The sequence below is a fragment of the Gorilla gorilla genome, chromosome 5 (genome assembly GCF_029281585.2).
Source record: "Gorilla gorilla gorilla isolate KB3781 chromosome 5, NHGRI_mGorGor1-v2.1_pri, whole genome shotgun sequence".
NCBI classification, from domain to species: Eukaryota; Metazoa; Chordata; class Mammalia; order Primates; family Hominidae; genus Gorilla; species Gorilla gorilla.
Window position 1 is genome coordinate 190,710,102 of NC_073229.2, and position 24,607 is coordinate 190,734,708.

At 41.1% G+C, this 24,607-nt stretch overlaps 1 protein-coding gene across 3 annotated transcripts; it reads right to left on the reverse strand.

Annotated features, from left to right (window-relative positions):
• Nucleotides 1-533: 533 nt before the first annotated feature.
• MPC1 (mitochondrial pyruvate carrier 1) lies at nt 534-18,732 on the reverse strand. 3 transcript variants are annotated; one of them, XM_055389793.2, is made up of 5 exons: nt 18,531-18,732; nt 16,808-16,811; nt 2,410-2,506; nt 1,589-1,721; nt 534-1,068 (listed from the first exon to the last, which is right to left on the reverse strand). In XM_055389793.2, the coding sequence occupies exons 1-5, from the start codon at nt 18,599-18,601 to the stop codon at nt 1,044-1,046; spliced, it is 330 nt and encodes a 109-aa protein (XP_055245768.1). In that variant the 5' UTR covers nt 18,602-18,732; the 3' UTR covers nt 534-1,043. The 3 variants fall into 3 exon arrangements, with proteins under 3 accessions (XP_055245768.1, XP_063564064.1, XP_004044989.1); XM_063707994.1 differs by lacking the exon at nt 16,808-16,811 and adding an exon at nt 4,376-5,848 and having other exon boundaries at nt 18,531-18,729; XM_004044941.5 differs by lacking the exons at nt 16,808-16,811; nt 18,531-18,732 and adding an exon at nt 2,584-4,183.
• Nucleotides 18,733-24,607: the final 5,875 nt, after the last annotated feature.

Here is a 24,607-nt window from a genome sequence, read left to right on the forward strand (position 1 = left end):
AAAACCCTAACTTAACTGTATAATGTGAAATAAGAAGTCAGGACTATGCTCTTAGGATATTTTCAGTCATTTGGTCAGACCTCTCTGGAGCAGCTCCTAGTTAACAGCTCCATCCTTCCCCCGAAAGTTGATTCCTCCATCCGAGCACCTAGTGCTGCGCTGGACCACGGGATCAGCCCATTCCTGTGGGACTGCAATCTCTGGAAAGCAGCACAATTCTTAGATCACCATAGAAATTGCCTCTGCAACTTTTTACAAAGAGGGAAAGAGAAGCCCAGAACACTCATGTGACTGGCCTGAGTCTCAGTGACTGAGGGGCATTTCTATTAATAACACTTGCCCATAAGAGAAAGAATGCGTTCTGCGTAGCTGGACTGTCGATGCTTTCCAGAAAACACTGGCCTTCCAGCTCTGCATTTCCTCCAGCCATCTTCACAGTTTTCAAGGAGTTGCGTTTTCACCTATAATTGTCTTTTCAGATATACTGTTCTGCAGTTTCCTAGGGAATGCAGCAAGATATTTAATCATACTCATTTAACAAATATTTAAATCATTTATTGCCATTAAGTTACAGCATCTCAATATACACACTGCATGGAAATACACAGATAGCATTTTTAAACAGTGGGGACAAAATTTTAAGTACGTGGCCAGCTGTTGGTTGTCTTGTGGTCATTAAAGACAATGTTAAGAATCAGGGGTACTTAAGTGCTAGTAGTTACAAATTTTGTTCTCTTCAGTTTTTCATTAAGTAAATTCTAATAGATAATATACATATTACTGCAGATAAAACCATCATCAGAAATTATTAAATTAATTGCATATTTTGAGCTACTCTTTATGGAAAGAAGTAAAATATTTAATACTTGTAAGGCAGCAGAGAGTTGGTTTAGAAACTCTCAGCTATTTCTATAAAAATAGAATGGTTAGTAAAAATAGCATTCAGTGTATTTTCCTTAGGGAGGCTATTTATAATGAAATCTGTGACTCAGCAGCAGCTGGCAATGCTGTCCCTTTAAGACCTTGTTCTTCATTTTCCATTGTTATGCAGATGCCTTTTTAGTCATCCTGGAAAGAAACAAAAACAAAAATTCAATGAGAAACAAAATTTCAATGCCAATCGCAAGGGCTTTGGATGGCTTTAAAAAGACACCTTTACATAACATTTATTTCAACTTACAACTTATAAAAACAGTAATATAGGTTGGGTATCCCTCATCTGAAATGCTTAGGCCCAGACATGTTTCAGATTTTTTCAGATTTTGGAATAACTGGATTATACCAGTTGAGCATCCCTAAACTGAAAATCCAAAATCCAAAATGCTCCAATGAGCCCTTCCTTTGAGTGTCATGTTGGCACTCTAAAGGCTTCATATTTTGGAGCATTTCAGATTTTTGGATTTGGGATGCTCAGCCTGTATCCTAGTTCATGTTAACTTTCACGGTTTAGTAAGTTGTTTCCCCAACTGCTAAAGCGCATCTATACACACTCCAGTCCCGCAGTACTCCCTCAGAAAAGATTTTAGTTTCATTCTCCCCAATTCCTCAAATTCCTGAAAAGAAAGTAACTAAATTGAAATCTGCTTACTCGTGTTTGATAAGCCGCCCTCCCTGGATGAGCTGGGCTACTTCATTTGTTGCGTGGCATGCAAACAGAAGCCAGTTCCGAGGCTGTACCTTGTAGGCAAATCTCATGAATGTCAAAGAATAGCAACAGAGGGCTGCCAAAAATAGCAGAGCAAAGACAATCAATACGTTAGAAAACTGAGAGGGTTGATAGGACCACAGAGATGAACAGTTCCATTGCCCTGATCAAAAAAGAACCTCTTCTGCGAAAGCCTTTGACAGATAAAAGTTGTTACTTAAATGCCTGTATCAATAGGAAGCTCATAAAAAAATTTACTGTACTGCTATGCATTTTTGTTAATTATTTAAACATTTAAGGAACATATTTCCAAGCAAGAGTAGGCTGAAATTTGTTCTAGCCACTTTTTTTGTCTCCTGGAGTTGCTTATAATCCATTCATTCTCTGAAAGAATTGTTATTTATTCCCTCCACAATAGTTTTATGTTCAAATGTCAGGGTTTCAAGTAAGATTAATGACACTTTCCCCCAAAAAAGTTCACAATATAAATCATTAGAGTGACTATTAGAATGATTCAGATGACACAGTCTTCAGTTCAGTGTGCTAAATCTGAAAGGCAAATAAGATGTTACTACTTCCTAGATAAATATTTCTAATTAATCTTGTTTCTTACTGACATAGAGAAGTAACACTCTTCCATGCCATCACGTTCTGTATGTGACTTTCTAATAGTGACTGTAACATCTAGTGCTACAATCTTGAAATGCAAGCAGGAGCTCTACTATGTTGAAAGTCCTCCCAATTATCCAAATCTGCATTCTTACCAAATGTCATCCGCCCACTGATAATCTCTGGAGACTTTTTCATATCATTGATGGCAGCAATGGGAAGACCCCAGTTGGCTACTGGGCCCCAGAAGTGCTACAAAAAATGAGAGGAAAAGAATGAAGAGAGGAAAAAGTTAAGACAGAACTATAAACAGCTGAAATTTCCCTTACTTTAAATAATCACGTGAAACTCGTGAGAACAAATCTTCATTTCCATCTTGCAGGTTTACTGGGTTAATTGATGGTTAACATTTAGGTATTGGATTGTCCAAGTGTTCCTGTAGGAATCAGCAGTTCTTACAGCTGAGCCCAGAGCTAGAAAGGGTTTGGCAGCTTCCCAAGGTCCCTACTCGTTTCCACACTACAACCAAGTCATCTCTGATTGTCCTATTTAGAACATTTAAAAATAAAAATAAGATTCACTTCTTACACAATTCATTGTTGCTATAATTCAAACCCTGTTAGAACTATTCTCCATATTTTTATGTTTAAATCTATCCACACTCCTTTTCCCAAATTTTTATTAAGATATTTGTTAATAATTCTTAAAATGCAGACCCTAAATTGGGTACTTTTCTGAAGAAAGAAACTTAATAAGGGAATAAATTGTTTTTCAGCTCATATGAGCTATTCTAAGATAAAAGAACTTGAAAATCAATGCCCCAGACCCCAGACACTAAGAAATTAAGATTGGAAAGTACTTTTGACATAATAGCAAAAACTTATATTAATATTAAAGAAATGAACCAATAGTTTTTCATTCTACAACTACGCTCATCCAAGGATACCAAAGTGAAGTCGTCTGTGTTTGACAGCAGCCACAATCAATTTAATTTTAGAGGCTGAAATAAAATAAGGCTTGTGGCTTTTGTTCATTAAAAATGAAAAATTGTTTCATTAATTTAGAATTTGGAAATAATATTTTCAAATCTGAAAGGAACCACATCTTGTTGGCTAAACACCCCTTTTAGTTATCCTAACACTAAAGAGTAAAAACAGTCTTTGCTTGACTTCTGCCTATCATAATGTTTAGGTTAAATTCAGACTGCTAAATACATTTCTAGACTTTGCTTCTACTATTGACGAGGGGTTAAAATCCAAAGGTTCCCTAAAAAGTGGTAAACCAAGGGAAATATAAGAAAAATAAATGGGAATTAGATTTGGCATAATAGAATATTTAAAAATGTTTATTTAACATGAAAGCCACAAGGTCATTTAGATAACTACAAAAGGTCAAAGTTCCCATATAGTCATGACGATAAGTATTTCAGGGTTTAACATGTGAGTTATAAACTCTGTAAATTAGGCACAGTTGGTTTAAAGAATCTTGAGATTCTGGGCTGGCTAATTAGTTCTCTTGCATTCAGACTGCATATTATCTAAGATACTACTGCAACTTTCACTTAATTTCTTACATTTAGACGAGGTGACTAGTGGCTCTCAAATTGGACAGCAAGGCTTTGGAGGAAATATTTCTTTGAAAATGACAAGTTGGGTTGGGTGCAGTGGCTCACGCCTGTAATCCCAGCACTTTGGGAGGCTGAGGCGGGTGGATCACGAGGTCAGGAGTTCAAGACTAGCCTGGCCAACATGGTAAAACCCTGTCTCTACTAAAAACACAAAAATTAGCCAGGTGTGGTGGCAGGTGACTGTAATCCCAGCTATTTGGGAGGCTGAGGCAGAGAACTGCTTGAACCCGGGAGGTGAAGGTTGCAGTGAGCCAAGATTGCACCACTGCACTCCAGCCTGGGTGACAGAGCGAGACTCCGTCTTAGGGAAAAAAAAAAAAAAAAAAGAAAATGACAAGTTGGAGAGAAGTACACTCCTGCAGAATTCTATTAACAATGACCCTTAATTTCTTACATTTAGATGAGATATGGCCAGTTTTCTTTTTTCCTTATTCCCCAGACTTTTGTAAGGGAGAGTATCTATCTCTCCCTTACCTACTTACTTCTTTTCTTACCCGTCCTGTTATTGGGTGTCACTTCATTTTTCAACTCTCTATTATTCCATAGTGATCTTCCTTTTCCTCCTTTTTTGACCAGGCCTTTCTCCACTTGGTCTATTTTCATCTCCTTTTCCGTTTACTCTCTTGCCACTCCTCTGCACTGTATGGTGGTGTTGCTGTCTACTTTATCATGCATGAACCCAGGGCTATAAACAGAGCCTGAAGAGTTATTCTAAGAGGGGCATATAAACCACAGTTTCTCTACCACTGGTTGTGAATGTGTCTTCTTTCATAGGTGGGGCTAAAGCAGAAATGGACAATGGAATAAATCTAAACCTAAAGTAGCCTTGGGAGATTCCTGGCTAAGTGATGGTATTAAAAGTTTAAGTATGGGCCGGGCGTGGTGGCTCACACCTGTAATCCCAGTACTTTGGGAGGCTGAGGCAGGCGGATCATGAGGTCAGGAGTTTGAGACCAGCCTGACCAACATGGTGAAACCCCGTCTCTACTAAAAATACACAAATTAGCTGGGTGTGGTGGCTTGCACCTGTAATCCCAGCTACTAGGGAGGTTGAGGCAGGAGAATCGCTTGAACACGTGAGGCAGAGGTTGTAGTGAGCCAAGATAGTGCCACTGCACTCTAGCCTGGGCAACAGAGCAAGACTCCATCTCAAAAAATAAAAAAATAAAAAAAATAAATTTAAGTGTGATGAGTGTTAGGTTATAGGAAACAGTTCTGCAAGTTAAGAACTATACATACACTTATGACTGTAAGTGTTGAGCTACACTGAAAATATGTTTCTTAAGAAGAACACGAAAGGTAAAAATCATTTTAACACTAGTTTACTAAAATACCTAACCTTAGAAAGTTTATAATGCATCTTTTCTATCTAGTACAATATTCTAGTTCTCTCTTCCCTTTTTTAGAATACAATTGATTTATGCTGTCAGATATTCAGCAGTCAATTTTGAGAAAAATAAGGAACTTTATTAAAATTCAAAAAGAAATTAACATATGTTGGATTAAATGGAAAACATTTTACTTGATTATAATTCTTAATTGTGCTGAAAAGAAAGTTCCAACAGAATTACACAACACCATCTCCTGTGTGAAAATCAAGCCATGGAAATGAACTCCACCCTACAGGAAATAATCATCCCACCCTTCTTTTCCTGCTTTCTCTTTTTCTTTCTCTATTTCCTTTCATCGGTTGCTAGGCTCCACTGTGACTGTTATCAATGAAGTAATTATATGCTTGTTTCTAAAAACAGGAGTAGGGAGCAGCCCCAGGAGCATGGCTGTCACAGAGCTCGTGTCTAGGCTCCCCAGGACAGGCCAGGGTGCAGTAGGCACCCTTCACAACCTGCCAGCCATGGCGGCTAGAAAGGCTCTCATATGCAAAGGACGCTAAGCCTGTTACCCCTAACTCTGTTAATGCAGAAAGTCTACAAAAGCCTGAAATGGATGGAAATAATTTTCTTACCGTACTATTTTGTGAAGAGTCACCGAAGTTCAGACAGGACAGACATGGAAAAAAAAGAAAAAAAAATCAAATGATTTTGGTCTTATTAGGTTACTGCAACCTCACACCTGTATTCAAATTTCAGTAACAGGACTACAACGTTAACAGTGTACATTCTTTTATTATTTTTAAAAGATCAAGTAATATTATTTCTAATAAGAACTTTGACTTCATGAAATTAGATCTTAATTTTATGGAAAATAAGTGCAATCCTTAGAGCAGAACTGTCCAATAGAAATATAATGCAAGGCAGAAATACAAGCCACATACGTAATTTACAACTTCTAGAAGCCACATTAAGAAAACTAAAAAGAAGGCCGGGGACAGTGGCTTATGCCTGTAATCCCAGCACTCTGGGAGGCTAAGGCAGGAGGATTGCTTGAGGCCAGGAGTTCACTATTAATCTGGGCAACATAGTGAGACCCCATCTATACACAAATATATTTTAAAAATTAGCTGGGCATGGGTGGTTTGTGCCTCCAGAGGATTGTTTGAGCCCAGGAGTTCAAGTCTGCAGTGAGGTATGATTACACCACTGTACTCCAGCCTGGGCAACAGAGCAAGACCCTGTCTGGAAAAAAAAAGGAAAAGAAAAGTAGAAAAGTAAAAAGAAACCACAGAAATTACTTGTATTAATATTTATTTAACCCATATGTATGCAAAAATACATTTTAATTTCAAAATGTAATCAATAAAAACTATTCATTAGACCTTTTACATGCTTTTTCATACAATTATTTGGACTCTAGTGTGTATTTTACACTTACGGCACATCTCAGCTTGAACTAGTCACATTTCAAGTGATCAGTAGCCACTGATGGCTACTCAAATTGGACAGCACAGCTTTCGAGGAAATATTTCCTTAAAAGTGGTAAGTTGGAGAGATGCATACTGCTGCAGAATTCTATTAACAATGAAACTTTCCCTTCTGCTTACTAACACATTGCACCAGAATGTGAACCCCTGGAGGGATGTATTTTTGTTACTACTGGACTACTTAAAGTAGGGCCTGGCATTTAAACTGGAATTTAAAAAATATTTGTTGAATGAATGAATGAATAGTAAAAATGTCAATGCTGTTTTCCAGAATGTTAAATTTAAAAATACACCAAAAACTTATATTGAGTTACTTTTATTTCTGAAATAACAATTTCTCTTGCCAGGATATACCTGAGCTCTTCTCTTAGGGCAAAATCTCAAAGTTGAGCTACTGAAAGAGTTATTGAAATAAAATAATAAAATTGAGCAGTACGGCAGGAGGAAAAATGAAATAATAAAATCCTTTATAAACAGACTCAAGTCCAAAGAATTCTACTAGTTGTTTTGTTTTAGAAAGCACAGAGATTATAATTTGTAACATGAAAATAATTGTTGATGGTGCTAATAATACAGTAGTCCCCCTTATCCTCAGGGGATGCATTCTAAGACCTCCAGTGGATGCTTGAAACCGTGGATAATACGGAACCCTATATATACTATGTTTTTCTCCTATACATACATACCTATGATAATGTTTAATTTATAAATTAGGCAGAGTAAGAGATTGACAACAATTACTAATAATAAAATAGAATAATTATGACAATGAACTGATATAAAAATTTTGAGAATGTGGTTACTCTCTCTTTCACAATACTGTAATATTTTTTTGGACCACAAGTGGCCTTGAGTGACTGAAACCATGGAAGGAGAAACTGCAGATGAGGGGGTACTACTATGTGCTTCAGATAGGTTATATTATGAAATATATATCATTCATATATATACAAATATAATTATCCAAATTATATTTCACAGCAAGTACAAACTGACCACAATGCTTTATAGCAGAGAGATTGATAACCTTACCAGATGAGACAGCATAATCTAGCTAGAACAGTCAGTCACCTACGGCATTGCTCTCCTTCAAATACCTTTGTCAGTATCTGAACACTGGCCGTTTAGGTAACTATGAATAACCAAGGGCACATTTTTTCCCTATAAAAATATTTTAAAGGATGTCGTACTTACAATGTGAAGTTTCAACTTGGACATAACTTAGTTTTTCCTTTAGGACTCTCTCCTTAAATCATACAACAGCTTGATTATACCCTATTTTACAACAGATTATAAATGTATGAGAATAAGGGAGAATTACAAATGTGTGAGAATAAGGATTAGTATAGATTACACATGTATGAGAATAAGGGAGAATTAACTTCTGCCTTCATACCCTGCTCAGTTCAAAAGTCCTACATGAATATAATCACATTAATTACTGTAAAACAATCTGAGAGTAAAGTCAGTTTAAATATGTCTGTTAAATACAAAACACTACAACTCAACATCCCTCAATTCTAAGTCAGGGTTTTCTAGAATGCATGAATCAACAACTCAATCAAAATATCTGAAAAGCATATTTGTGCAGAACCAAATTAGAAAAAAAAATGCTTCCAAATACGTATTATTACCTGTTTCAAAAAAAAAAAGGGGAGATAAATTTATAAGCCACATATAAACTGCAATTTGGGGACAGTAATGCAAAACCATTTAGAAAATATTCTTGATTTTCTCTTTATTTGGTATGCTGCCTTTATTTTCAGTAAAAAAGCAAACAAACACAAAACTCATAGACTTTCTTGGGTTCACTTATGATTTTGAATTCTCATGGAGGAGAAACTGTATTTCCAGCTAAAAATTAAGTATTCTGTTTTTTTAAAAAATAAACTTCATTTTTCAGAAAAGTTTTAGGTTCACAGTAAAAATGAACCAAAGTACAGAAACCTTCCATATACACCCAGCCCCGAAACATGCACGCACTCTCCCATTATCTACATCCCCCGCCCATGGTGTATTTATCACTATCACAAAACTTACATTGACACAGGATTGTTACCCAAAGTCCATATCTGCATTAAGGTTCCCTGTTAGTGCTGCATATCCTCTGGGTTTAGATGAACATATGATGCCATGCAGCCATCATTATAGTGTCTTACAGTAGTTTCACTCTCTAAAAGTCCTCTGTGCCCCACCTAAACCCTTGCGACCACTGATCTTTCGACTATCTCCATAATTTTGCCTTTTCTAGAACGTTGTGTAGTTGGAACCAGGTAGTATGCAGCTTTTTCAGACTGGCTTCTTTCATTCAGTAATATGAATTTAAGTTTCCCTCATGTCTTTTCATGGTTTCATAGCTCACTTTTTAGTGCTGAATTATTATTCAGCATTCCATTGTCTGGATGTACCACAATTTATTTTGCCATTCACCTACCAAAGGACATCTTGTTTGCTTCCAAATTTTGGCAGTTATGAATAAAACCTCTATAAAAATCCACATGCAGGTTTTCGTGTGGATCTAAGGGTTCAACTCCTAGGGGTAAATACCAAAGAATGTGTAAGAAACTGCCAAACTGTTTTCCAAAGTGGCTGTATTATTTTGCATTCCCACCAGCAATGAATGAGAGTTCCTGTTGATTCACATCCTAATCAGCATTTGCTTTTGTCAGCGTTCTGCCTTTTGGCCTTTCTAATAGATGTTTAGTGGTATCTTGTTTTAATTTGCATTTCCCTGATGACATATGATGTAGAACAGTGGTGTCCAATCTTTTGGCAGAGCTTCTTTTCATATGCTTATTTGTCATCTGAACACGGAGAGGTATCTGCTTAGGTCTTCGGCCCATTTTTAATTGAGTTCCTTTCTTATTGTTGAGTTTTGTTTTTGTGGGTTTTGTTGGCTTGTTTTTTTTGAGAGGGAGTCTTGCTCTGTTGCCCAGGATGGAGTGCAGTGGCATGATCTTGGCTGACTGCAACCTCCGCCTCCCAGGTTCAAGTGATTCTCCTGCCTCAGCCTCCCAAGTAGCTGGGATTACAGGCGCCCGTCACCACACCTGGCTAATTTCTGTATTTTAGTAGAGAATTAGGTAGAGGTTTCACCATGGTGGCCAGGCTGGTCTCAAACTCTTGACCTCAAGTGATCTGCCTGCCTTGGCCTCCCAAAGTGCTGGGATCACAGGAGTGAGCCACCACGCCTGGCCTTATTGTTAAGTTTTAAGAGTTCTTTGTATATTTTGGAAAAGTCCTTTATCAGTTATGTCCTCTGCAAATATTTTCTCATATATTATCTTTTCATTCTCTTGACAGCATCCTTCACAGAGCAAAACTTTTTAATTTTTATGAAGTCCAGCTTATCAATTATTTCTGGGATCATGTCTTTGGTCTTGTATCAGAAAAACTCACCCCCAAACCCAAGGTAATTTAGGTTTTCTCCTAAATTATCTGCTAGGAGTTTTATAGTTTGTGATTTACATTTAGGTCTGTGATCCTTTTTGAGTGAATTTTTGTAAATAGTATAAGGTCTGTGTCTACATTCGTTTTTTTTTTTTTTGCAATTGCATGCCCAGTTGTTCCAGCACTATTTGTTGAAAAGACTGTCTTTACTACATTGTTTTGCCTTTGCTCCTTTGTCAAAATTTAATTGATTTTGTTTATGTAGGTCTACTTCTGGGCACTTTATTCTGTTCCATTGATTGATCTGTCTATTCCTTTGCCAATACCACACTGTCTGGATTACTGTGGCTCTATAGTAAGTTTGAAAGTTAGGTAATGTCAGTCCTCCAACTTTGTTCTCCTCCTCCAATACTGTGTTGGCTATTTTTGGGTTTACCGCCGTCTCCATTTAAACCCCAAAATCTGTGTGTTGATATCCACAGAATAACATACTGGGACTTTAACTTTCACCTATTCACTTAAAAGAAGTACTTTATGGCTTCTCTTTGGCATATTCAAAGTACCAGCATCACTAGTCTTGTACTTTGGGGCCATCATTAAATAAAATGTGGGTTACTTGAACAGAAGCACTGCAATACCACAACAATGGCTAAGTGACTAGGTGGGATGACTAAGTGACTAACAAGTAGGTAGCATCTACAGCATACAGATGGTGGATGAAGGGATGGTTCATGTTTCAACAAGGACAAAGTAGGATGGCATGAGATTTCAGCATGCTACTCAGAATGACACAAAATTTACAATTTATGAATTGGTTGTTCCTGAAACTTTCCACTTAATATTTTCAGACCTTAGTTGGCCACAAGTAACTGAAACTGCAGAAAGCAAACTGTGGATAAGGGGGGTGGAGAGCTACTGTATTTCCTTTCTTCTGCTTATTTTCATTCTAATTTGCTTTTTTTTTTTTTTTTTTAGTTTTATAAGGTGGAGGCTTAGATGATTGATTTTAGAACCTTCTCGTTTTCTAATATATGCATCCAATGCTATAAAAATTTGTCTCTAATCACTGCTTTAACTGTATCCCACAAATTCTGATAAGTTGTGTTTGCACTTTTATTTAGTTCAAAATATTAAAAAATTTATCTTGAGATTTCTTCTTTGACCCAGAGTTATTTAGAAGTGTGCTGTTTAATCTCCAAGTATCGGGGATTTTCCAGCTTTCGTTAGTGACTTCTAGTTGAATTCCAAAGCACACACCATATGATTTCTAGTCTTTTAAATTGGTTAAGGTGTGTTCTATTTGCCAGAATATAATTTATCTTGGTGAGTGTTCCATGTGAGCTTGAGAAGAATGTGTATTCTGCTGCTGTTACATGTAGCAGTCTACTGATGTTCATCATATCCAGTTGATTCTTTGTTTTGTTGAGTTAAATTATGTCCGTACTGATTTTCTGCCTGCTGGGTCTATTTATGATGGAGGGGTGAAATCTCCAATTATATTAGTGGATTCATCTATTTTTTCTTGCAATTCTATCAGTTTTTGTCTCATGTGTTTTAATGCTGTAATGGTGCATACACATTAAAGATTGTTACCTGTATTAAGGCTCTCCAGAGAGACAGAACTAATAGAAGATGTATAGCTATAGATACATATACACATACGTGTGTGTGTGTGTGTATATAATTTTTAATGGAAATTGGCTTATGCTGTTATAGAAGTAATAAGTTTCACAAGCTGGAGAATCAGTAAAGCCAGTGCTGTAACTCAGTCTGAGTCCAAAGGCCTGAGAACTAGGGGAGCCGATGGTGTAACTCAGTCTGAGGCTAAAGACCCTGAGAACCTGAAGGACCACTGGTGTAAATCCTAGAGTCCAAAAGCCCAAGAACCTAGTGTTCTGATGTCTGATGGCAGAAGAAAATGGAAGTCCAAGCTCTAGAAGAGAGAGCAAATTGTCTCTTCTCTATCTTTCTGTTCTATTGGGGCCCTCAACAGATTGAATGATGCCCACTTACACGGGTGAAGGCACATCTTCTTTACTCAGTCTACTGATTCAAATGCCAATCTCTTCCAGAAATACCTGCATAAACATGCCCAGAAATAATGTTTTACCATCTATCTGGGTATCTGTTAACCCAGTAAAGTTGACACCTAAAATTAACCATTGCATATGTCTTTTTGGAGCATTGATCCCATCATCATATGTAATGTCTCTCTTTATCCCTGGTAATTTTCCTTGCTCTGAAGTATGCTCCATCTATAGCTACCAACGCCTTTTCTTGATTAATGTTAACATGGTACACCTATCTCTACCTATTTACTTTTAATCTATATGTGTATTTACACTTAAAGTGGGTTTCTTGTAGACAATGTATATTGAGTCTTATTTTTTGATCCACTCGTACAATATGTCTTTTAATTGGTACTTTTAGTCTACTGATATTCAAAGTGATTATTGATATAGTTGTATTACTATTTACCATATTTGTTACTGTTTTCTATTTGTTGTCCTTGTTCTTTGTTCTTTTTTTTGCCTTCCATTCTTTTTCTGCCTTTTATGGTTTTAAATGAGCATTTTATATGATTCCATTTTCCCTCCTTTCCTGGCATATCAGTTATAATTACTATTATTATTATTTCTTCTTCTTTTTTTTTTTTTTTTGAGACAGTCTCGCTCTGTTAGCCAGGCTGGAGTGCAGTGGCAGACCCATGCCGGCACCCAGGCCACCCTGGAAGCTGCTGCTGCTGCCCACTCGGGAGACAATCAAGGAGCTGATGCGGGCACTGGGCCTGCTCATGTAGGAGGAGCTGCTGAAGGCCCAGGGGCCAGAGGTGAACACGTTGTAGGGCTGCTGGGTCACCCTGATGGACATGGTGGAGGCAGAAGTGGAGGCAGGCAGGCTGAACCAGGAGGAGATTTGAAAAGGAGCAGAGGAGCTGCTTTTAGGTCAGTCTCTAATTTTTCCAAAGTTACAGTAATGTTAGCTTTCTCTGAAAGTACTGAGAGCAATTTAGGTAATTTATAACTTACTTATGTAGTACTAAAAGGATCCAACTGACAGCCTAGCATAGTATATTTCTAACATTATTCAAAGTAAAATGGGATAAAATTTTGAGATATTTTAGATCATAATTCTACAGTTTGCTGAAATTTATTCTTACCAAATTTTGTCTAGTTTTCTAGTTCAAATTAAAATGAGGGAGGGTTTTAACAATTAGAATTTGTGATATTCAGCTATATTTAGTGAGCCAAAAGTCAGCTGAATGACAGTAAAGATCTTTGTGACTGGACTATCCAGATATTAAGAGATTCTTATGGCCAGTCCTGCTTCAACATTTACAGCTTCATTCAATTTCTGAAAGTCAATTATATGGCAGGGAAGTGCTCAAAGAGTCCAAGGACTGGGTGTGAAAAGCAGTTTGGCAGAGAAAAGGGAGACATATGCAGGAAAACATGGAGCACAAAAATATCTAAAACCTTCTTTTCAAAACCATTTCTATGCATTACTGTTTTCCTTTAAATCCCAAGTTGACATTTCTGTTTTAGCTTCACAAGTTTGGTATCCAGAGGTTCTGAAGTTATCTGTTTGGTTCAGATACCAGCCTTCTCATGTGGCAAATGAAGCACTGGAATTTCTAAGGCCTGTTCCAACTCTAATATTCCACAAGTTTGGGAAAGATTCACTTTTATTTTACTGCAACTTCTCACCTGGGTAGTAAGTATAAATTCTTAAAGCTTTCCTGGAGACTCAGAAGTTAAAATTAATTTAGAATACCTGATCAACTTGAGAATATTCAATGCAAACATCCCACTAACTTCAGATTCATAAGCATGCTAAATGATTAACTGATTTTAAAGCACTCTATGATCTAGGTTCTTCTTAAGAAAACATCCTCTGCACACATATACAAATACATGTGTGTGTGTGTGTGTGTCCATTCACCTTTACTGTAATATACAAACTTGAGAAGAGGAATAAGTCTCTAGAATAAAGCTGCATAGACCTTGATTGAGTTAATCATTAAAATATATGTCCTACCTCAAAACTTTTTTGCTTATTCTAATTTATTCTTCTTAACCAGAAATCCAGGAAGGAGAATGAGAGAAGAGGAAAAGCAAAGACGAGCTCTCTTTTTCTATTCTGTCAATAAGAAAGGTGAGGGAATAGTTTCTTAAGAAAAAGGTATTGGAACAGAGACCCAGGAAGTTCTTGATTCAAGATCCTAATCAAGGTAATTAACAAGAGATGGAAGAAAGTACCAAAAAGAGAGTACCAGAAATCCTGGGGATTAAACATGCAATATTAGTTACAATAAAAAATAAATTGAACACTTACTTTTGTCAAGCGCTATACTATGTCATTAAACAGCTACCAAAGCACAAAAGCTAAACAATTTGCCCAAGCTCACAAAGCTGGAAAGCAAGAGCTGGGCTTCAAATCCATCATTCAAACTCATCACCTAGGTTTAACGGTACTATTATCACAATTAACAATTGTCAATAATTATTTAATATTATTTAATACTGAGATCCTATTTAAGTGTTCTGTTATCCCAGTAATGCCTTTTCCAGCTGTTTTTTCACACCAGGCCCAATCAAAGTCCACACATTGCCTTTGGTTCTTAGGTGTCCTAAGTGAGAGCCTGTTTCATAACCTCTTTCAGTGAAATAAAAAAAAAAAATCATTTAAAATACATGTGGATGGGCTGGGCACAGTGGTTCATGCCTATAATCCCAGAGCTTTGGGAGGCCAAGATGGGAGGACTGCTTGACACTGGGAGTTCAAGGACAGCCTGGGCAACATAGCAAGGTCCCATCTCTAAGAAAAAACAAAAAACTAGCCAGGTATGATTGTGCACACCTGTAGCCCTAGCTACTTGGGAGGCTGAGGCAGAAGACTCACTCAAGCCCAGGAGTGGGAGGTTACAGTGAGCTATGATCATGCCATTGCACTCCAGCCTGGGTGACAGAGTAATACCCTGTCTCTAAATAAATAAATACACTTGGAAATTCAGTTTAGTAAGAATGTTCAACTTGATTCATAAAACATGATTGAAATAAATTTATAATCTGTGTAAAATATGATTTTAAATTTCTGCTGAAAAACTCAATTATGTTATTAATTTTTAAAATTCTAGAACAGCTTTAGTTGAGAAAACCTCTAGACCCCTTCAGTAGGCTACAAAAAGAATGCAGAGGATGCAAAGTATGTACAACAGGCAACTGATGAAGTAAAAAGAGGAGGGGATGGAACCTTGTTTCTGATTAGAAGAAAAGAGATACAATGACGTTTTCTGCTTTATATTTTATTCTCCTTTGCTAAAGAAAAGCCGGGCTGCAAGCCTAAAGCTTGGAAGAACAAATAGGAAGTACTTTCCTCTGATATGTTCTAGGAAGAAATGTTTCTCTTTCTAGGGCAGGAAACACTAAAATAAAAAGCTTCTGGTCAGAGTTTTGATACCTGACCTCAAACTGGCCCTCAATCACTGTTTGGCAGACCTAGCATGAATTCCCACTGCTGCCAAGAATGGCAGGGTAAACAGATCAGCTGAATGTTTCACATCACGTGTTCACCTTTCAAAAATAATTTCAGTTCAAGATCATAGAGCTTTATAGCTCACACAAGATTTTAACTTTCTAAATAACTGTAAACTTTAAAAAATGTTTTCGCTTGCAAAAACAGAAGGATATAATAAAATGTAGAGTGATTTGGAGTTTCCAAGTATTTTCACATCCCTTATCCAATTTAATTTTCTTGATAACCCAAAAAGAGCATTATCATTAAACCCATTTGATGGACAAATAAAGTCTGCTGGGATCAACCTGCTGGGGATCCTGGACTGTAAGTCATTATTCTGAATCTTAGTCTGGTGCTCTACCAGGCAACACTGTTCTGAGTAATGCAATTCTCTTCTTTTCCTTATTTAGTCAAAGTGTAATTGAATTAAATACTGGAGAAAGTATAAAAATTTAAAGCTACATAAAGTTAATTTTAGAAAAAAAGGTTAGATGATATACTGAAGTATCCTATTGAAAAGCCTGGCTCTTGGAAACCCATTTAGTAGAAGAAAATATAACACTTAGAAAAGCAGAACTCTCTTCCTTGAAAATATATTTAACAAATTCTTCCTATGTAATGAAACTGTTAGGGCCGGGCGTGGTGGCTCACACCTGCTAACCCCAGCACTTTGGGAGGCCGAGGTGGGCGGATCACCTGAAGTCGGGAGTTCGAGACCAGCCTGACCAACATGGAGAAACCCCGTCTCTATTAAAAATACAAAATTAGCCTGGCGTGGTGGCGCATGCTTGTAATCCCAGCTACTTGGGAAGCTAAGGTAGGAAAATCACTTGAACCCAGGAGGCGGAGGTTTGGATGAGCCAAAATAGTGCCAGTGCACTCCAGCCCGGGCAACAAGAGAGAAACTCTGTCTCAAAAAAAAAAAAAAAAAAAAAAAAAAAAAAGAAAAGAAAACGGTTAAGTAATTATCAGCATAATTTTTACATAGCTAGGTGTCATAACTGTATTTTTAATTTTACCACACAATGTTATCCTTAGCTGTACCTATTAGGAAGGCTCAGTATCCAACACATTAGTAAAAAGCTAAAGTAATATTCAAAGCTGTAAAGAAATTTAACAGCAAGGATTAAGAGCATACCCTCAGATTGCTACTTTGTTCACATTTTTACTACCATTAATCTGATACATGGCTGTGCTCCACAGTACTCAACATCCATCTTAATTAATCGTAGTTCTATTTAAGCATAGAAATGTATTTTTTTGAAAGTCAGAAGTGAAGCTTCTGTTTACAAGTTTACCATATGGCAGACTGAATTATTTTTCCTACCCTACTGCTCTATAAAAGTAGAAGTAAAAAGTATTTGCAATAAAATTCAGGATTTAAAACTTTTTTATTGCTAAAATCAAGTTGCCTTCATACTATCCCTTTTGTGTGGTTATAACAGGATTTATTCCTCCTCAGCTTTCATCTCTTTACCTCTTGACCACACTATTAAGTACTGAAAAAAAAAAACGCAGCTGTACACGTACCTAGGTTTTAAAATCATACACTGAAAAACTAACTAAAATTACACTCCTAAATAACCTAAAACTGCTTCAAAGTTATATTCAATATTTTGAAATAAAAGCAAGCGCCCCAAGATTAGAGGTGCAAATAAATTATAGAAAGTGTATTTTCAGGCTTTCCAACCGCGAACGCTCTTTGTTTCTAACTGGAAAGGAGGAGTTAACAGAAAATAGAACAAGAAGAAAAAGTATGTCCTTAAGAGACACGTCACTTTACTTTGGTTGACAGAATTTCGTATATAAAAACATCTTAAATGTACTTCCTCCCAAGCTTAAAGTCCTTATAATGAGAAAACCGAAAGGCGAACCCAAGGCCAGCACATTTTATTTCCGCTGTCCCAGAAGCGCGCTGGGGGCACCCGAAGCTCCGCTCCAACAGCGCCGCGCCGCGCTCTCAGCAGCGCCTCCCGCTGGCGTCTCCCCACCCCACACCCAGGTCGCCGCCTCTAGCACACCTGGACGGCCGCAGGTGACCGGCGACCCACTCCGAGAATCTGGTAGAAACCGGCCAGGAAACCACTCCCGCCCGGAGGAGCGAGCCACTGTCACCTGGCCTGGAGGGACGTGCCCACTGCCAACCATGGGAGAGGAACGAGCCTCTGTCACCCCTGCCGGGTCACCCTGCCCTGAGGGGCGCCCACTGTCACCCCTGCCGGGAGAGGCGTCCCCATGGTCACCCTGTCCTGAGGAGCGCCGTCGCTTTCGTCCCTCCCGGTCCCCACTGCCACTCTGGCCGGGAAGGGCGTCCACTGTTATGCCTACCAGGAGAGGCGTCCCCATTGTCACCCTGGCCAGGAGGGACGCCCACCGTCACCCACTCCCTGAAGGGGACTCAATGTCACCCCTGCCTTGAGGGGCGCCCACTGTCACCCTGCCAGGAGAGGACACTCACTGTCACTCCCGCCCTGAGGAGCGCCCACTGTCACCCTGCCGGGAGAGGACACCCACTGTCACCCCCCCCAGGGGCGCCCACTGTCACCCTGCCGGGAGAGGACACCCACTGTCACCCCCGCCCTGAGGGGCGCCCACTGTCACCCTGCCGGGAGAGGACACCCACTGTCACCCCCGCCCTGAGGGGCGCCCACTGTCACCCTACCGGGAGAGGACAACCACTGTCACCCCCGCCCTGAAAGGCGCCCACTGTCACCGGCTCTCTACGCCCTCCGCTTCGGGGTGTGGCGGTCCGGGAGGGATCCGGGTGGGGCCCCCCTGACAAGCGCACCCTCTCGCCTGGGCCCGGGCCCACCCGCTGCCCGGGGCCACCGCGTCCTCGCGGCCGCCCTCGTCGCGGACTGCACGGGTCGCAGCCTCCCGGGCGCCCCTCCGGGTTGCGGGGTCCGGCCTGCGGCGCTCGTCACCTCATGAGGTAGTCCCGGAAATCCTTGCTTCGGACATAGTCCGCCGCTTTCCGCACCAACGCGCCCGCCATGGCTGTGCCGACACCAGACCCCGAGTGGTCCCTGCCTCTGCTGCCGCTTCCCAGAGCCAATGACACCCAGGCCAACCCCCCGGCGGCCGACGGCGAGCTAGCCCGAAGGCCCGCCTCACGACACCCGGCCACGCCTTACGGCCGCGCCGCGCCGCCCGGCTCTCGGCCAATGACAGGGCGCAGGGCCAGAGATGGTGGCGCGGACTGGCTGGCTCGTGCTGCACACCTCCTTCCCGCCCTCGGTGGCGCACGGGGGCGGGGCCTGCTGCCGTAAAACGGCTGGGGCTGGGCCGGGGCTGGCAGGCGGTTGCTAGGCTCCAGCGGTTCCCGGCCAGCGGGGGCGTGGAGGTGACATCTCTCTGACCCGCAGGACTGTGGGCGCCCTGCCGAGCGTCGCGCGGTCTTGGGGCGCCCTGCAGTGGGGCCCCTGCGGCGCAGCGCGCGGTGGGACTGGCCGGGTTCCCTCGGCGCCGAGGGCCTGTGTCTGCGCCGGTTCCTGGCAAGGGCACCTTGGCCGGGCGGCCCGCGTTCCCCGCGCTTCCCACACCCACGTGGGCGGACCCGGCCCGCAAGCTGGGCCAGCCTGCGGTTTCCGGGCACTGGGGAGTGCGCAGAGCCCCGGGCCAGCGACCGCAGCCGGGGCCCCTGGCTTCTCCCGAGCACTTTCCCCCGGACCGGTCCCTCCAGGGTGGCGAGCGGCACCCAGGGCCGGCGCTCCTCACCAACGCGCTGCAGCTACGGGCTCAGGAGGGAGCCGCAGCGTCGGAGGAGGAAAGCGTTTAAGAATAGCACAAAGCCTTAGGCTTGAGGAAGCGTGACTGCTTACGTGTTGAAAATAAAGGTTCTGTAAGTCCCACCGCGGGTGCATATTGAAAAGAAAGGGATCATTAGCACGCGACCCTCGCCTAGGAGTATATAAACCGCAGCACGACTTTCGGATCACCAAGGCAGAGAAAAGAACACATTGAAGGCTTTTGCTCACTTTTCCAAGTTGTTTCGTTTCGTTTTGTTTCTAATGTGGATGATCATTTAAAATGCCTCTGGTGGCCGGGCGCGGTGACTGACGCCTGTAATCACAGCACTTTAGGAGGCCGAGGCGGGCGGATCACCTGAGGTCAGGAATTCGAGAACAGCCTGGGCAATATGGTTAAACCCCCTCTCTACTAAAAATAAAAAAAATTAGCTGGGCGTGGTGGCATGTGCTTGTAGTCCCAGCTACTTGGGAGGCTGAGACAGAAGAATCGCTTGAACCCGGGAGGCGGAAGTTGCAATGAGCCAAGATTGCGCCATTGCATTCCAGCCTGGGCAACAGAGCAAGACCCTGTCTCCAAAAAAAAACAAATAAATAAAACAAAATTCCTCTGGTAGCCGGGTGCGGTGGCTCACGCCTGTAATCTCAGCACTTTGGGAGGCTGAGGCAGGTGGATCACTTGAAGTCAGGAGTTTGAGACCAGCCTGGCCAATATAGTGAAACCTCATCTCTACTAAAAATACGAAAATTAGCCAGGCGTGGTGATGCGCGCCTGTAATCCCAGCTACTCGGGAGGCTTGAGGCGTGAGAATCGGTTGAACCCGGGAGGTGGAGGTTGTAGTGATCCGAGATTGTGCCATTGCACTCCAGCCTGGGCAACAGAGGGAGATCCTGTCTCTAAAATAAAAAATAAAAGAAATGCCTTTGGTGAACAGGAATTCTCAACATTAGTGACCCGCAGTGTATTAGTGTTAATAATGGACATCCCCTTTGATCCAGCAAACCCATCTAGAGATTTCCTAGGATAGACAAGCCAGTTTGTGCAATTTCATGTGTACAGCATTGTTTTTAGTATGGAAAGATTAGAGTTTACATATCCACCCATAGGGAGAGAGTTAAATAAATTATGGTGCATCCGTTTAGTAGATTAGTATACAGCCATTAGGAATAAAGGAATTCTATATGTGCTGATATGAAATATCTTTTTTATTTTCAAGAAAAAAACCCAGGTTCTGAATAGTGTATAAAGTATGCTACTCATTGTGCATAGGGACAAAGAAAATATATACATTCATGTTTGCAAAGATACTGGAGAAATGTTAGTAGTGGCTGCCTCTAAGGATGACCAAGAGTGACACTGACTTTTCATTGTATCTTCGTTTGTTCTTTTTGAAATTTGTACAGTCTACATATGCTGTCTATTCAAAATAAGTGGTGTTAAGAAGAAATGCCTTTGAGAATGAAAATGGTAAGCCCTTGATTGAGTGGGGTTCATTTTCTGTTAGGATCGTGGTCTCTATTGGTCACAGCTGACCTTGATCGTCACTGAAAGTGTATCTCATTACACAATATTGCAGTCTTATAATAACACCAGGAAGGTTGTTCTGTTCCACATGAACATGCTTCATGATGGGGTTAGGAATGTACAACCTGTGAAAAGTGAGGGAGTCTTGATTATTAATAATAATATTATTAATAGCTACCTTTTCTTGATCATTAGGCACTATTTGTACATTATTTCTCCTTCTCACATCAACCCAGAAGGTAGGTATAAGGAAACTGAGTGGCTTCTTGAATGAAGCCAAACTGCTCTGCAAGATTGGTGGAAAAGGAGACTCTCCATGTGCTAACAGGCTCCTGGATCTCATAATTGCTCTGTCTTAGCCGTTAATATGTTTCTTTTCCTCATGGATAGTGGTTCTGAAACCTGAGCTGTCAGAAGAATCCTTGGCAGATTCCTAGATCCCAGCCTCAGACTCAGAAGGTCTGGAGTTGGGGCTGAAAGCTGCGTGGCTAATGGGCACTGCAGGTGACTCTGAGGCTGCTGGTCAGTGTCCAGCACTTGGAGAAACTCTACTGAGGGCACCTGCCCCTAATGCACTATTGCCACCACTGGGCTGGGGTCAAGAGGCTTTACTTCCCACATTTGGGCCTCAATTGGGACCTCTGAGCTTTCCACTAGTTTCCGTTCCATGAAGGAGTACAAATTGGAGTATGTAAAGACAAAAGACATACGTAAGTGGATAATTTGGGTTTGAACTAAGCTCTCTGCGACTCTCAAAGCCATACTTCCCCCATGTTGCCACAAAAAGTATTTCTTTCATGTTGCCATGTATCTCTTACTTCAAATATGAAGCAGGAATGTGATCTAAAGCATAAGAACACAGCAATAGATAGACCCATGTACGATTTTGTAAAACTTTAGAAAGGCCAGTCCTACTTGGTTTGTCCATATTTGGACGGTGTGTGGAAGGCACAAATGAAAGCATCACTGGCTATTCTGAACCCCAGGTTTGTGGAAGTGAGTATAAAGGCCCAGGAGTGAGCCCCAATCTCACCTGCCCATCAAAGTTCAGAAACGACAATCAGAATAGGCCGCACTTGGCGCTTCCTTGTAGACACAGGATCTGTGAGTTTGGACAGATTTCTGGTCAGTTTGGAAGGAAGCTGGCCTCTGTTAACAGAGCACCGCTTATGGGTCAGTGTTGTGCAGGCAGTCCACGTACGCTGTGTGTATGCGATGACAGTGCGTCTGCTTGTAGAAGGGGCTGGGTCCCCTATGCAGAGCCTCCACGTGGGGCTGCATGACTGGTTCCGGCCGACTTGCTGGGGAGCGCACAGCCTGTCCACAAAGGGAATCTTCATCCTTCCTGATCTGCAGAGCCATTTGCAATGCGTGATGGCAACTGCTTAACTTCAGTTTTCGTCCCTGGGCCAGAGATTTCTGTGCCCTGGGATAATAAACGTATTATCTAAAGAGCTTTTATTTCTTTCTAGAGAATAAGGAAAATGATACTCTGAAGAATTTCTATTTCTTTTGTAATTATCTCAGGGGAAGGTAGTTATTAAGTGTTCACTGATTAGGATTAATGTTTCCAATTTTTGTCAAGAACAGAATGTATGTATTACTAATTTAACCATAATTTCAATCAAAACTATGTCATTAAAAATGTTGGCAGTCATGCATTTCCTGCATGGTTATGAATTTTTTCATGTATCTATAGTATTTTTCTAACAGTCTAATTTTAATTCATTCACTTTCTCACGAAAATGTATTTTTTTTCCATTTCAGCATGTAGTACTTGTGTTACCTTTTCACGAGGCCCACACTCCTCCAAGGAGGCTGCTGATTGGCTCTAAACTGATTACCTCCATTTGTTCTTTCCTTGATCTTACAGTGTCCATCAGCTTCCTATGACTGAAGAAAAGCTTCCACTTGTAATAAACCAACTTCTCTCATCCAGTTATCAACATAGACCAAAAAAAAAAAAAAAGGCCAGGCACAGTGGCTCATGCCTGTAATCCCAGCACTTTGGGAGGTCAAGGTGGGCAGATCACTTGAAGTCAGGAGTTCAAGACCAGTCTGGCCAACATGGTGAAACCCTGTCTCTACTAAAAATACAGAAATTAGCCGGGAATTGGTGGTGCGCGCCTATAGTTCCAGCTACTCAGGAGGCTGAGGCAGGTGAATTGCTTGAATCCAGGAGGCGGAGGTTGCATTGAGCGGAGATCATGCCACTGCACTGGGCGGCAGAGCGAAACTCTGTCTCAAAAAGAAAAAGAAAAAATAAAAAAGCAGAGTCGTTCTGTGAGTGAAAACACTGAATTCCACTGGTTCCTGATCATATTGCCTTTATTTCGTTCATTCATTCGTTCTGGAAATGGGGATAAATAGCCCGTTTGTCTTTCCTGCAGGTTTGTTACGATGGTGAAGGCAATTTAGAAGGAACTATTTAGTGGAGGATAAAAGTGTTTCGTAAATGTAAAGATGCATTGTTTTGTTTCTGTCCTGCTGCCCAATTTTCTCTCAGCCCAACACCTGCCTCTATTTGGTTCTTAGGTTACACATTAATTCCATTTGCTTAGTAATTTAAAGAATGTACTGTAGTACACCAATAAGCTAAGAAACTCGGGCCCTTGACCCCAAGTCACCAGTGTCACCTAGACTCAAAAACCAATATAACAAGTCAAGTATGAATGCACAATATTTTAGCTAAGCCCTTCCTGTCCCACCTCTAATGAATCCACATGCTGCCCCAGGGCTTGGTACATGCTGTTAAGTAAGCAGCTTTGCTCCCTCCTGCTCCCTGTTTTTGTCTTAGGTTGGTTTCAGTCCTTCCACTGTGGATGGAGAAGTCACAAAGAAATGGTTTTGCAGGCAAGGAATCTTTACTCTGTTTAGCAACTCAGTAACTTGCTAGCAAATAAATGGCAAAGGGTCAAAGGAAGTGGAAACATCACTATTTTGCAATCCCTATTGAAATGAGGGATTCAAGCAACAATCATCAATAGAAGCCAAAATCCTCCTTTGACGGGAACTGGATAATCCCAAGTGCTGGACTGTCGCCCACAGATTCTCTGCTGCTGGTCACGAGGGGAAAAGTGCTCAACATACTATACAGGCAGCTTTCCCAACCCCTCTGTCCCCAGGAGCTGGGAGCAGGGAGAAATAGTGAGGAGGTTTTCATGGTCAAATGTATTTAGGAAACTTATTTGAATCAGGCAATTAATTTCTGCAGCTCTTCTGAGAGCCTTTACTAAGCTATGTGAATTGTGATACCGCAAGAGGAACTCTCACCATGTAGCATTTCCCAAATTTTTATTGAGACAGAGTCTCACTCTGTCACCCAGGATGGAGTGCAATAGCATGATCTCAGCTCACTGCAATCTCTGCTTCCCAGGTTCAAGTGATTGTCATGCCTCAGCCTCCCAAGTAGCTGGGATTACAGGCCTGTGCCACTATGCTCAGCTACTTTTTGTATTTTTAGTAGAGACAGGGTTTCACCATGTTGGCTGGTCTGGTCTCGAACTCCGGGTCTCAAGTGATCCACCTGTCTCGGCTTCCCAAAGCGCTGGGATTAGAGACGTGAGCCACTGCGCCTGGTCCTCCCAAACTTCTTTGAACATAGAGCCTGTTTGGAAGGTGGATTTGTAGGACTAAGCCTCCCAGGGGCTCCGGCGGCTGTACGCCCTGATGGCTGGGCACCCCAACCGCTGTGCACCACGACAGCTTCCATGCCTTCCAAGCTGGGGGG

Bases quoted from the DNA above. Each gene is read 5' to 3' on its own strand.
- MPC1 (XM_055389793.2), bottom strand. From the start codon at position 18,601: ATGGCGGGCGCGTTGGTGCGGAAAGCGGCGGACTATGTCCGAAGCAAG. The intron at 1,722-2,409 runs GTAAGAATGCAG...TATTTTTGGCAG, and splicing joins CAGTGGGCGGATGACATTTG to CCCTCTGTTGCTATTCTTTG. The intron at 1,069-1,588 runs GTAAGCAGATTT...GTTTCTTTCCAG, and splicing joins GGGCGGCTTATCAAACACGA to GATGACTAAAAAGGCATCTG.